The following is a 15,499-nucleotide window of genomic DNA, read 5'->3' as shown; positions in this document are numbered from 1 at the left end:
GTAACTTATCTGTTTTAATTAGTGTTTTTTGAAGAGTTACTCATCTCTGTCCAGGTGACGGGTCACTCTCTTTATCACCGTCAGATTCATGTTGGAATGGCAGCGTGAACTGAGCCTCATGTTCAACTCCAGGAATGTTTGTGGAACTTGAAGGGGGAGGGAAAAATGTCTCTGTGTTGGTATTTCCGTCTCACGTTTTAAGCCATTTGTTTTTTTCCTACTAAATACATTCAAACTTTATGCGACACAGATGTTTGAACAGTGCTGATATATGTGCAAGAAGCACATTCGCTGTTTCAGTCAGGACTCAGCGGTCACTTTACACGGCAGAAGCGGAGTGTGTAGAGCCGCTGACTGATATCCGTGTTTGTTTTGGCAATATGACATATTTCCATACATGCTCTCAGCGATGGCAACAAGAAGAACGATAAAGCCAGAGAAAATCCCTGAGCATTTAAGGATACTAACTTGGCATTTCACACTGGTTTCAATAATGTATGCGGTCACGGTTAGCCCAGAGTTGAAAGGATCAAGTCAACACAATAATGAGACATGTGACATGTATAACTAACTGATAGTAACGCGAGGAAGACAGTCTAGAGCTCTTGATGCTATACAAAAAAAATAAAAAATAAAAATAATAATACAAAAAAACATCCCAGTCAATTCGTTTAGTAAAACCCGATGTGCAGAAGGGGGTCAAGTTATAAATACTATTTATATGGATACTTAGATCACATTACTTTATATGGGCTTTCACATTTAAAATTAAACATGTGATTCTGCAGCCTGGGTTAATGTTATTCTTTTCCATATTTCTCACTAATCGTATACTTGACTGTAGGTTAGTGAATACATGTATAATTTGGACTTGATTGGATCATTGTGGTTTGCTATTGATGTGATGTCATGTGAGTGACAGGTTGTCCCGCCCTCACACCAGTAAACACATCATCAGAGAAGAGGGGACGTTATTTTGATTAAATATTAGGAGGGCACGTGAATTAAATATTCTAAAAAAAAAGAAAAGAAAAAAGAAAAGAAATAGTCAGTTTAGATTTTTATAGTGATTTTAAGCAGTTAAGGGTTCAGTACAGTTTTAAAAGCCTTCTGGAGGCTGCAGTAAAATTAAATATCTTGGCAAGCTGTAAATGAATAATAACACAAACATATTTATTATTATCACTATAGTCATATTCTCTCTTTAAAAAACATTCAAATAAAAAATAATAATTCTGCAACCAAGTCAAAAGTTATGGAATATTACAGACGGGTCCTTGATTAAATCATCTCCGGCAATGAGCTGGCCTGGGACCTCAATTCGGCCCCAACCACAACCTGAAGAGGGCGTCCTGCTACGGCACCCAAGGGCGAGGGGAGGTTACACAGTAATGGTCACAGACTTAAAAAAATAAAATAAAAATAAAAATGGTCCAGAAATCCATAAACATACTCTTTAAAACATAACTTGATTTATTTTAATACAAAATATAATGATAATGTCAATAAATAAGTGTCCATAGAAGTCCATGAGTCTGGGACCGATCTCACTGCTGTATGTCACGGCACTGCAAATCTCGTGAGAATACACGCCAAAGAGAAAACCTCACAGAGTGACCGGAGAGAACGTAAGAAAGAGTGAGGGAAGGCCAATGAGATGCCAAGACCTTGAGGCTAGCGTGTGAGGTGACGACAAAACCAAAACATATTGTAACAAAGTGACCATTTGATGATGGCGTAATGCAGATGATGGAAACAAACGCATCAGTTATTGACAGACTCACTCCTCCACACAAATGTCCTTAGTTTGAGACCGTTAGAAGGCTAGATTCATTTTGGCACCTTAAAGAAATTTATGTAAACATAAGCAGCTCTAGGTCACAGTCTCTGTCTCCAATCAAATACAAGTATGTGAAAGTCTGTCTGTTCTGTGCAGCTGACGAAAGAACACGATACAACAGATTCAAACACTCCATGTTGAGATGCATTCATTTTGCGTTTTTTTCTATATGCATGGAATATTGGAACCATATTGGTTATTGGCAGATATTAGAGAATTTATATTTAAATTGTTATGCTCATTTCCCCTATTTTTACATTTACAGACAAAAAAAATATTTAGGCCTGAATTTGCATTAATTGCATGTAAAATATACATCCATTTGGATTACACAGTTTTAATATAAACTATCAAATTTAGATGTGATGCATATTTCTCAGTCATAAATTAAACAGGTGAGACATCTGTAATAGTAATAATAGTGAATGTGATTTAAATACACAATAACCAGGTTTACACATTTATCGTCAATAAATCCAGTTTGTTTCAATCTGATACATTTGAACTAATTTAATATTGCTTGTTCCACAGCTAGCCATATGTTAACCATGTTCATATTTTTAATGGAATAAATGTAATTGGTTTCACAATTAACAGACGTATGCAGATTCTAAGCAATCTGAAGAAATGCATTTTGAAAATATGATTAAATTAAATAGAATTATGAAATTATTTTTGAGTGCATAAATCATTCCTGTTACATTTACTGTATGTATAACTGACGTCACAATAATAATTTTTTATTTAGTTAAAAAAGTGTAATCGAAATGGATGAAAATTTTAAATGCAATTCAATTAAATAAATATTAAAAGTATGCCCTTTTTTGAGTGAAGATTAATCTTTAAAAATACTAATAATTTAATATCACTGATTAATGTAATCTTTGGCACCAAATGATCAAATATCCACAACTCAACATTATACTGTTGTGATGCCTTAATTCACTTCTATCATTTAACCAATTCATTTTACTGTTTTATCTTTTTTTTTATTTAGACAAAATAGTATAGAATTTTAATATCAGCCATGACATGACAAAGATCAGCTTATCGGTTTTGGGAATGTTTAAATCTGTTGCATCGCATTGGTTACAAAGCGTTCACACTGACAGCGATTTGCAAAGCAATCTGAATTAACTTTCAATGTGACTTGGCAATTTGAGTTGACGACGTGAGTGACAGTTTAACATTATGCAAAAATGAACATGTGACAACCAGGAGTGAACAGTGGTGCTCATTTGATCAGCTGATACAGTACAGTAAAGTGACCTCTAAATCGCTTTCAGTGTGAACGCAAAGTGCAAGTGATGTGAAATTTTAAGAGGTCCACCAGCAAGCGTCCCTCATTGAGCGTGTCTTTAAAGAGCTTTGTGTAACTGTGAATATCCCTGTGTAATTGAGTGTTCGCTGTCAAAGGCCGCAATGACATTGACATCTCTCTCCTATTGTCTTAAGTAAGTTCACTTAACTTTTACCACACACGCACACACACGCAGGCACGCACGCACACACACACACACACTCTCTATCTGGCTTAAGTTAGACTGGTCACATCATGTCGGACAATAAGAGCAATACTAAATATATGTTCATATATAACCATATACACACATATTTTACACACATATTCCAAAATGTACATCTTCATGCACAACTGATGGAAGAAAAAAAAGGCATCAGTCATTTTTTTTTTTTTTTTTTGGTACTACAGTACATGAAGTTCCTCTAAATTTACACATGACTCTTGAAATCTCACCACTAGAGTCCTTAATTCAATATACATTTATTTTCTGTACGTATATATTTACAAAGAACCAAATCCTGAAAGTACCAGGCGGATGTGGATGATTTACCTCATTTCAATGTGAAATGAAAGATCTGATATTAAGACTTATTTGCTCAAACCAAAAGAACTACTTAAGGAAGGAGAATGTTCAGGGGAAATATGAACACCAGATTTTCAGATCAGTGCTGATATAAAAAGAGCGAGTCTATAACAAAACTCTATTATTGTGGATCCACTCGCACAGTACTGGTTGGTTTCATATGCACATTATGAAATATTTAGTGATGCATACGTTTGGAGTGGTATCACAGCTCACAGTGTTAACATCAATCAAACCGGTTACTCTCCGATATTCCTACTATTTTCTTAAAGGGATAGTTCACCCAAAAATTAAAATTCTGTCGTTCCAAACCCGTAAGAGTCTCGTTCATCTTCGGAACACAAATGAAGATCTTTTTGATGAAATCTCAGAGCTTTTTAAACCGCTCAATTCATATGTATTAGTTTAGTTTTACGATCTCTTTATGAACTTTTTAAAACGTCTAGTTGTGCAGCTGTCAATGGAGGGACAGAAATCTCTCAGATTTCATTAAACAGATCTTCATTTGTGTTCCGAAGATGAACGAAAGTCTTACGGGTTTGGAACGACAGAATTTTAATTTTTGGGTGAACTATCCTTTACTATCAAGTGGGTTCAGAGGCTGTTGAAGGCATCTGTAAAAGAAATGAGTTTAAGCATAAGTGCAGATGCAACACTGAGCATTAAACGTGAATAAATGAAGTGTACTGGACCAGTGAAATCAACGAGGGATCGAGAGGATTTTAAAATGGATTTTACAGCAGATAATGGCTTCTATTTTTAAAAGGTTTCTGTACAATACTATAAAATACTTTTTCTTGTTCTGACACATAAGAGATATTCTCCTTAAAATGTACATTGTGTGAAAAACAGACAGAGAAAACACTGATGACTTGATAATGCAAAAAGCGAGATGTTAAAATAATTTCCAATGGAAGTATAACGCTTAAATTCAAATGCGTTATTCGCTTTTATTTTAATAAGTTATTATATTATTTATTAACTTTTATCACAACAACATAAATTGGGAATTAAATAACTGCATTTAATTTTGCCATCATTTTAGATGAAGTTTTTACATTTACCAAGACAAGCTATTTTCTGTGGAATAATGTGCACTGACTATTAAAGTAGTTAAAGTTATTTTGGATTTTATGTTGACTAAGAGCATCTGCTTTTGCCTCTCCGACTGAAGAAAAGGCAGGAACATTGAGAAACAGCTCCGCAGAACTGAAGCGAATCCGCTTGCAGAACTGCAGTACCTGAAACTGCTTTTCAGGAGGCGCCAGAGAGACTTGTGATTTTCACACCATACAACCACACGCTTGAACACAGAGAAACAGCGCGATTGAGCACTCACCACTAACAGTTTGCTCGGTATGGCGTATATGTTCCAGGTTTAAAATAAAAAAATCAAATCAAATCAGGTCATAGTTTAACAAAATAAATAACATTAAAAAACTATTTTTTAAATGTGAGTGACCAGTCTAATTAAGACCATGGCATTCTCTCACCTCTGTCGTGTTTGTTTTATTTAATATCTCTAAAAATGGTGTTCCTCCTCTCTCTCCTATGTTGTTAAGTTGTTGTTATCTGTTGTTTAAAATAAACAGGCCCAAACGAAATCTGTAATGCACAGAAATCTGAAACATAACTTAAGTTGATAATGTTTTCAGCTAACTGTATGAGTTTAGTACACATAAAAAAATAAAATAAAATCATATTTAAATTATTTCCACAGATTTTCCCTCAAAATCAGAGCAGAAAATCCGGAAAGTTCCAGAGATTCCGCCTGGGCCTGGAAATTGATTTGCTTTCGAAACAGTGTGTGGAAATGTTTGTACCCATTTGTTTAGCACCTAAAAAAAGTGCTGTCCCTCTCTTTTACGATGCCACCAATCACCTCAAGACCCCTCGCCTCAAAGAGCCAATCAGAGCACAGAGACAGTGGACAGGTCAGGGTGAAGAGAGAGGAGCAGATTGGTCAGGCCACTCCAGTGTATGTTATTGCAGAGGCCCTCTCAGCTCTCTTCAACTAGAAACGTCAGGTGATACAAGTGAAGCATGTTTTCTTAAAAAAAAAAAGAAAAAGAAGATTGCTATGAAAATCAGTAGTTGATGCTGGAACGAGGGGAAGAAAAAGAGGATTGGACAAAATGAAAACTGCATTTTCAACCCTGTGTCTTCCAGTTTCAGTCTGTGCAGGTTCAGAAGAAATGTGGGATTCCCTCAAAAATGAGAGAGGAACATGGACTGAGCAAAAAACAAAAACCATAATCCAACCGGGATGACACGAAAAAGGAGTACTTTCTCCTCGAGTGGTTGTGCGATGAGCGGGATGGAGAGAAATGGGATGGAGAGAATGAGAGAAAGAGGTGGGGGTCGGGGGTCTATGACTCAGACGAGGAGCGCGACCCCCCCTGCACCAGTGATCTGTAGACGGAGGAGTTGAGGAATCGTGGGTAGGAGTCTCTGTGCATGAGGGTGTAGATCTGCAGCTGTGCATCCTCAAATATGTGAGGGGTGGGATCCTGTAACCTCCTGTTGATCACTTCCCTCACGCGAGAGTCCAGACTCACCTTCAAGACAGAAAGACAGCATTGTGAATATTAAAATACAAGCCTTTTTAAAAAAAAAAAGAGAGATCACTTCATTGCCGTTTTTATGCTTAAACTCAGGGTTAAGAAAGTCCGATTTTAGGATTTGGGTTAATGTCTTTTTAAGCCTGTGTTAAACAATGTTTCAGACTTTTGAAAGGGGTTATGAAGGATTGTTTCGAATTTCGTATGCAAGAATACAGTTAACCAATCAGAAACTAAACTAAACCTCATTAAATATTATTGCACTTTGTACAGTCGCAAGAAACATTTACAAGTTTACTTTTAACGGATAAGGAAAACATGACAAATTTGATGAACGTACATTCTCCTACCACCCTTTTTTGATCAATGAATTTTGATTACTTTTCCTGTCATTCATAACTGCATAAGTATTTGTAAAATCATTTCATAGAGATACAGGTTGCAGTCGTACCTAAATCAAGGAGTATTCAAAGCCAAAGAGAATAAATAAGTCTTTAAAGAAGATTTAAAGGTGGAAACAGAGGGAGCTAATCTAATGTAGAGAGGTAGACTGATCCAAAGTTTTGGGCCTGCAGTCGCAAAAGCAAGATCGCCTTGTTTTTTAAGTATACATCTAGGCACAATGAGTAGACAGTGATCACTAGATCTCAGAGTTCTAGAAGGAGTGTACGGACAGAACAGATCGGTCAAAAACAATAACAAAATCCAAGATCATTTTGTTAACAACAAAATGTTAACCAAGATAACCAATAAAGTAGTATAATGATTTCTCACTGAAATAATGATACATCAGTCTTCACAAAATGTAAAAAAATAAAATAAAAAAATAAAAAATTAAACAAACAAACCATTTAAAAGTTTGGGGTCAGTAAGATTTTTAACTAATGCTAATTAAATTAATCAAAAGTGACAGTAAAGACATTTATAATTTTACAAACGATTTCTATTTCAAATAAATGTTGTTCTTTTGAAATTTCTATTCATTAAAGAATCCTGAAACAAACATATCACGGTTTCCACAAAAATATGAAGCAGCACAACTGTTTTCAACATCAATAATAAGAAATGTTTCTTGAGCATCAAATCAGCATAGAATGATTTCTGAAGGATCATGTGACAAGTAATGATGCTGAAAATTCTGCTTTGCCATCACAGAAAGAAATTACATTTTAAAATGTATTCAAATAGAAAACAGTTATTTTAAATTGTAATGATATTTCACCTCAAATGTATAAAATCAGCCTTGGTGATCATAAGAGACTTCTGCAAATACATTAAAAAGTCTTACCGACCCTAAACGTTTGAATTGTAGTGTACCTCAAAATGTCTTGAATATCTTTAAAAAATGGCTGACACTACTACTACACCGACCGCTCTAGTTTACTTTCTTCCATGACTCTATTTAATGATTCCTTTCATTCTCAGACTAGACACTCAAGAGCTCGTACACTCTACTGGAACTAGGAGTTCAGGGCAAAACAAAGCTCATCCATCCGAAGTCACTCACTCCCTCTTGCACTCTACGGCCTATTTATATAACCACTTTACAGTAGAGCGTCCAGCAGGGATCAATTTATAGCTTCCTTTGCTCAACCTTTGCTCCTTAATTTACTTACTCAGCTGCCTCTAGAAAGTGGCGGAGTTTGAAGGTGTGAGTTCTGACTCCGATGATGAAAAAGGCAAAAAGTCACATTTAACATGTCAACACAATTAATTAAAGCGCATACCAGCAGCACACGTGCGCACCGAGAAGTGTGTACAATTCATGCACACCCCGCCGTCTCACACCGTTAGGAGGCAAAACATAAACAGCTCATAATAGAAAGCAGGATCGACCACCACATATGGTGCTAGAGGCCTGTATCTCAGGAAATGAGCCTTATAAAACATTAGGCTTCAATCGTACATCTGGCAGAATTCCTTCACAACTCGTTTCTTTGTCACAGATGATCTTTAAATGGTGTGAAGTTCAAGTCAAGCTTCCAAATAAGTTTACTTTAAGATAAGTCCCTAGTTGCTTCTCATTGGTCAGAACATAGCCAATCACAGACCTGCGCAGAGGCTGAAATCTGCATTCCACAAAGAAGAGACAAGACAGAGGTGATAAAGAACAGCCACCAATCTTTCCACTGCAGTTACTGCAAACTGTTTCATGGACAATTTTTTATGGACAATGTATTCGGTGGCTGATTAGAAAGGATGTAACATATATATATTTAAGTTTAATTTAATTTAAAGGTGCATTATGTAATATTGACAGCTAGTGGTTGAAATGGTACTTCAGTCCAAATTCAAAATATTGCAGAGAATTTGTTTCCCCCGCCGCCTCCTGCTCAGACTCGACACTCACACTGGTTGCCAGATTGAAGACACAACAGGAACTAGCGCGATTTACAATGGAAGGCGACAAGCCTTACACTGCAAGTTTATGAGTTGATTTATTTGGGTTTTAATATGCCTCTCATAGAGCTTTTTAGATGGATGCTGAGGCTTTTAGGTTGGGTAGAATCTGCTATCTCTGACCCAGTTCATTTGCTGGCTTCCATTGCAACGATACGCTGTGTTTTCCGCCAACTGGCAACCCTGGGTGTCAAAATACTACTGGGTTAATCGAATGTGTGGGGGATCACACGGACCAAAACAAAAACAGACATTCCGACACGAACACACATTTCAAAGTAAAATAACTGGCTGTAGCGTTGTTTTTCGGAGAAACAAGTATGTGAACTTTCCATGTTTCCTAAAAGTCCTCAAATCTCAAGTCTGTTGTCAATTATGATATAAACATATTTTAATTATAATTACTTTAGACAAACCCTAAACCAAACCAACAGAAAACATTGTACATAAAAAAAATAATTAAAAAAACCCGTAAATTGTAACTTGCTTTTTTTATGAATTTCTCTAAATAAGTACATTCCTAGATTCACTTAAAGGGTTTTGTCAGATTTATAGAACTTATAATATTTTAGATATTTTAATATTTTAGAAATATTAAACATTTTCCACAAACTCCGCATTTAGGTTTTAACTTTACAACCTGACCTGATAACACATGTACATTGACAGCATATCGGAGGGATGTGAGAGTTTTGTCCTTTTCATTGTCATGTGTGATGAGCAGACTTCGCTCATCTGCAAAACGGCGTTAAACGGTTGTGTGTTTCAAGGGCTGTTTTTGCGACAATGATTTAGATTTTTGGGGGATATTTTTTTACGTTTATCAAAAGTACACAAATAAGAGGCTTAAAAGAACACAATGATTTCCGATTATGCACCCTCTCACAGATGTGCTTACAGGACCAAATTCCTGCCTTAAAGACAGCAAAGAAGTTTACTCTGAACCATTGTGCTGGGGTGTGTGTGTGTACCTCTTTGGGTGAGAGGATCGAGATGTAGTCTTCGTAGATCAAACGTGTCTTCTCCTCGATGGCACTCTTGTTGATCTCCTTCTTCAGGTCTTCGCAGGCCAGCCAGAAGAGCATGTTCTCCTCGCTGTACTCCGTCCGCAGGAACTCACGGAACTTGTTCCGCCCTGCCGGGTTCTTCATCAGCTTATCGAAAGACTGTGCCCACAGTTTAATCTCCTCCATCGTCGGTTTGGGGCTGAGAGACAGAGAGAGAGACACTGGGTACATTCGCATCCCTAATAAACATAATAATCCATGATGACTTGGTTAAGAGAAAGAGCTCAACCCTCATGATAAAAAAAGTATATGGGACTGTATGTCTATGGCAATGTATAACTGTGAGTATGTGTTCTCACCAAGTTTCACATGGAAAGGGCTCCAGCTTTGTCTCCTGGGTTTTCCTCCGCCCACGCTTGTCATCTTCACTCCTAACAGTGAGACTAGAAGGTGGTAAAACGGCATTGAGAAATAACAGCAGTGCCTAAACAAAACAACACAACCTACACGCATACAACACACTCACATTCAACATGCAAGGCCCTTCAACTTCATGGTCAGGTAAATTCATGTGAGCCAAGAGGATTTTTTATTTTCTGATATGATTATGAACTTTGTCTCATGTTTCTCTAGTCACACCATATGACTTTGAATCACTAAAAAGAACCAGTTCCTAAGAGTCATTTGTTTGGGGAATAGATCGGATTACATTGTCTGATTTAAATTACTAAAAAGAACTGGTTCATAAGAGTAAATTGTTCAGGAACAAGTAAGACTACACCGGTTGCACCACATTGTTTTGAATCACTAAATATAACTGCTTAATAAGAGTAATTTAAGGAATGAGTTGGAGTACAAATCATTAAAAAGAACCTGTTCATGACAGTAATTTGTTTGGGACAACACTGGTCATGGTTTATGGCTTTGAATTACTAATAATAACTGGTTAATAAGAGTCATGCATCTGGTAATCGGTCGGACAACGGTCATTGCACTGTACAGATTTGAAACACTGAAAAAAACAAAACAAAAAAAAACAGGTTAATTAATGTCATTAGTTTGGGAATCCGTTTGACTACACTGGACTCACTGTATGGTTTTGGATCACAAAAACAAAAAAATTATTCTTAAGAGTCATTCATTTGGTAATCGTTGGATTACACTGGTTGTATGGCTTTAAATCACTGAAAAGAACCAGTTCAAAAGGGTTTTGAGTCACTAAAAAGCACCGGTTCATTTGAGTAATTCATTCGGCAATCAGTTGGACTGGATTCTTTTGCATCTCTAAAAAGAACTGGTTCATTAGAGTTATTAGTTAATGAATCGATTGGACCAAACTGGTTGCACTATGGTTTTGAATCACTGAATCAAGAACTGAAACATAAAAGTTATTTGTTCGGAAATCGTCGGACTACACTGGCCGCACTGTATGGCTTTGAAACGCTAAAACGAACCAGTTCATAAGAGTCATTCAATTGGCTTCGGTTTCTGAAGTATCTACAGAAGCAGCTCTAATGAAGCTCTGTCATTAAGAGGACATCAGAGTTTGGACCTTAACTATCTCTACTAACAGCTATGTGAAAATGGCATGCTTGAACAATGAGTGCGATTCTTTTCTCCAACCACGTTTATTCTCCTGACTGATAGTACACTTGAATGTGTATATGATCACAGAAGCATGTATTCACCAGCACTCACAAACACATATCATTTATCATGCTGAAATACATATCACATCTCAATCACACACTTTCACATTCAAAATAACTGTATGTGGTGATGAGGGATCTTCTTGATATGACAGTACGAGAGAGAGCTTTATAACATATTCAACTTAATGTGGCATTATTTCCAAGTGAAACTGAATATTTGTCCGGAACTAACACAGCATTGATTTTTCACAGGGATTTGATTGTATTGTAAAAAGTAGACTATGATATTATTATAATATTATTAAGCTTAATGGTGGTGACACTGAAGTAATGCAGTTGTAGTGTAGTTTGTTTATAGCCTATGTTTAGCTTTTTACTTCTGGTGATTAAAAAAGTTGTGTTCATTTTTGAAGACGGTGAACATGTGAAATGTGTAAAAATTCTAAACTTTTGTTGGTCACAGAACTTGTTTTCTGCAATAATCTAAAAGCCAATGGAAAAATCTTATTGGGTTTTTGTTGAGGGAAGCAGGGTGATGCTAACTTCCAGTTAGCCTACAAAATTGCGTCCTGAAGGAGAATATAATCTCCGCTGATGAGTGGAATGTACCATGTGGAGAGTGGGTCGTACCATGAGCAGCTACAGCAGCAGCACCAGCAGAAGCAGCAGGTGTTGGGTTTCTGTGAGGGGGAGGGATGCTGGGCACGGCTGGGGGACGTCTCGCTCCGCGTCATCGGAGACTCGCGGTCTGCCGGGACAGGGCCTGTGTACTGAGACATATTAGAGTAAATACCAAACCCTGTGCAGAAACACACACACAATGGAAACCCTCTACATCGGATGACTTGAGTTTGGAAATTATCATGCACGTGGTCATGAGATCATTATCAGGCCATCTAAACAACCCCACATAATCATAATCCTCTAACAAACAGAGGTGAGTAGTAAAGCAGTACATTTAAAAAAAATGTTTTAAATGTACTTGTAAGAGTAGGCTTTACTGACTATACTTATACTCAAGTTAATTTTTTATTACAGGAATGTACTTTTACTTAACTACATTCAATGATATTCCTCCCATTAATGTTAAATAATAATGAATGTATAGTTTTAATAGTTTATATTACGTACAGGCTACGCTGCATGTTCTGAATGCGTAAGCATCAACTGCTCACTTTTGAGCGGGCTCAGATCTGGAAGATAGGGCCAAGGAGAGGAAAGAAGAGTTTATATCGATGGAGGCAAGGCACCCATGGCCTAACATTCAACCAATCGATCTTCTCACTCCAAGCAGCTATATAATGCAATGCCTGCTATGTGCACCAAAACAAGTTATCTCTGCGTACAAGAATTCCAGCTCTAACTTAAAAAAACACATGGCGGTAAGTGTCACGACGATGCCTATTATAGTAGGGTTGTGAATCGTCACTGATCTCATGATTCAATACGATTGCGATTATCATGTCAACGATTCAATTCGAAATCCCAATGCATTACGATGCGTTGCAATATTACTGCACTTGGCTACATTTTCATTAATGAATACAAGCAGCGTATGTGGCGAATGACATTAGAGAAATTTCAGTGAGTAAGCTAGAATGGTTATAATCGATTATGGTCTATTACTGCATCGATGCAGAATCGGCCATGTCCGCATCGCAATGCATCATAGAAACAATTAATTTCATATATTATAATTTTGTAGCTATGGGCACTTTATTTTAGTATAAAATATATTAAAAAAATATTTGATTTTTCTTCTGTTTTTACATGTAATCGATTTCTCAGGGTTTTTTTCTGATATATGATCCAGCACCAGCGATAATAAATATGTCAGCTCTAGAAACAACATACATTTAAATGTTTATTCCAAACATCTGCACATTTTATACCCATTTAAATGATCTAAATAATGCAAACTGAGCAGCATTTATGACATCTTGCAATCAAACACAGCGCCCTAACTTCTATCCAGTTATGTGCCACTAGAAGAATCTTTTTCAGAATAAAATCTTGATGAGTGCCTTTTCCGCCCCTGTCACAAAGGTAACGCAGGCAGAAGTTGCCAAACTGTTGGTCAATTTTGTTTGTTAAGACAACCAACCATTTTATGTCATGGAATTACCTTTATTTTTTTTTTTAAATATAGAAACCTTGCAACCTCAGTGCATAGTCATGACAAGGAAAACATTACGCCAAAAAATATAGGAGGCATTCGAAAGTGCAGTTACTTAGAGGTCACCTGCCTTTGGATTGCCAAAACATCTTTAGAGAGATCATGTGAAAGAAGACTCCATCCTTGAAGATAAAGATGAAAGTGAATTGGAGGTGGAGTACTACCAAGATGTATTCACTATTTTGAATGAGGACTCAGGCCTGGAATACCAACTTCCCAGACGTCAGAAGTGTGCATGGCATGCCATCTTCTCAGTCTTATTAGTGTTGATGCCACAGCAGCAAAGGCTGGAAACGATACGTACTAGAGACTGTCACGGTCAGCATTTGCAAAATGTGTAGTAAAACAAGCAGGTCAGTATAACTGTCTGGTCTGCAGCACGCACAATGAGACGGAATAGGAACTCCGAATATTCTTTATTTAAACTTTATAACACTCAGGAACACACAGGGAAACGTAGGAGAAATCGCAAACCAATAAACACATACAAGAACCGACAAGGGACTGAACATAACAGGAGGTTTAAATACAAGACGAGCATAATGACTACCAGGTGATTGTTATTCATAACCATAGAATCAAATGAGGAGATAATCAGTAACCAAGGAAACCGGGAACTAAACAGAGCGGGACAACAGGAACTAAGGAAGCAGAACAGAATATCAAAATAGAAGACCACAATTGTGACAGTCAGCCTTGGCTTTTGAACCCTGAGTGTCAATTTCAGTTCCTGCATCTCAATCAGACCCGCTGGAACTCACTGGCCCTTGCTGTAGAAAGGGTGGTGTGCATCCAGAAGGAACAAGGAGACAAGCAATTTGAAATGTATGCACAGCATTAAAGATAAAAACGTAAGTTGTAAGACATGTTAGCATTTAAAAGATATTCTAATGTTTATAGTGTTTGTGTGAGTGTGTGTACTCTATTATTACACAGCTAAACTACAATATTATTATTGTTGTTATTATTATTAGCTATTTGTGTTTTTTTGTGCAGGCTGAATCCAGCTTAAATGGGATTTTTGGCTGAGTACACTGCTGTAATGAAGCCTGTTGCAATGGCCCTCAAATACTCCAAGGGGAATCATCTGTCCTGCTGCCAACTCTTTACTAACTGCTGAACAAGCAGAAGAGGCTGGAGTCAACCTGTAAAGTCTGTAAACCCCTCCTTAAGGCCCTAAAAGAAGGAATCCTGAAACGTCTTGGAAAGGTCATGGAGGAACCAGAGCTGATTGCTGCAGATATACTGCTTCCAAAAACTCAGAACCTCTTGGATAATAGAGCATCTTGAGAACTGGTAATACTTCTATGTGTCAATTCAAGTCTTTTTTGTTTGTTTGTTTCCTTCAGAACACCAAGCACAACCCAGGCAGTGTCATTCATTCGGGAAGAGCAGAAGGTACAGGGAAGGCTTCCTTTATTGACCAGGTCTGTACATTTCGAAGGAGCACGAGAAAATGTTGGCCGATGTGGGCAAACAACTCAGTAAATTGTCAGTAAAGACCAGACCTGGTATTGTGGTTCAGCACCCTGCACACTGTGTATTTCATTGAATAGACTACCCTGGGAGGATGCTACTGAGGAAGCAAATAAGAGGAAGAGGTTTCGGTACACGGAGATGGCAGCGGATGCTCAGCAAAAAGGATGGAAAGCATTGGTCCGTCCGGTAGAGATTGACTGCAGGGGCTTTGTGGCAACATCGACCATCAGGCTATGGAAAGAGCTGGGAATCCACGGCCAAGCCCTGCACCAGACCATCAAAGAAACAGACACTACTGCAGAACGCTGCAGTCAGTGGCTTTTGGATGAGGCGTAAAGACCCCAGTTGAGCCCCAAGATGATGGGGACACACACCCGGGCCTGATCTTTTCAGTCATGCAGGACTCCTGCTCACAGCTAAAAGATCAATACTGAAGTGTATATACCTTGCGAGCCAATTATGGTTGAAATTCAACAGTTAAATTCAGTAAGACAAGCA

The 15,499-nt window shown here is 37.5% G+C and overlaps 1 protein-coding gene across 9 annotated transcripts in view; it reads right to left on the bottom strand.

Moving 5' to 3' along the window:
• Positions 1 to 1,152: 1,152 nt before the first annotated feature.
• Positions 1,153 to 15,499, bottom strand: part of rgs19 (regulator of G protein signaling 19) — a 38,885-nt gene continuing 24,538 nt past the window's right edge. For 8 of the 9 annotated variants that reach the window (XM_082144508.1, XM_082144506.1, XM_082144510.1 and 5 more), the window contains 4 exons: positions 11,977 to 12,116; positions 10,054 to 10,137; positions 9,659 to 9,893; positions 1,153 to 6,284 (listed from right to left, as the gene is read on the bottom strand). In XM_082144508.1, the coding sequence (XP_082000634.1) occupies positions 6,096 to 6,284; positions 9,659 to 9,893; positions 10,054 to 10,137; positions 11,977 to 12,116 (648 nt within the window). In that variant the 3' untranslated portion in view covers positions 1,153 to 6,095. The remainder of the gene's footprint in view (positions 6,285 to 9,658; positions 9,894 to 10,053; positions 10,138 to 11,976; positions 12,117 to 15,499) is intronic. The other variant, XM_082144507.1, reaches the window with a different exon arrangement.

The sequence above is a fragment of the Leuciscus leuciscus genome, assembly GCF_965113295.1.
Source record: "Leuciscus leuciscus genome assembly, chromosome: 18".
Classification (NCBI taxonomy): domain Eukaryota; kingdom Metazoa; phylum Chordata; class Actinopteri; order Cypriniformes; family Leuciscidae; genus Leuciscus; species Leuciscus leuciscus.
The sequence above is the reverse complement of the archived record's forward strand: the minus strand, read 5'-3'. Positions and strand labels throughout refer to the sequence as shown.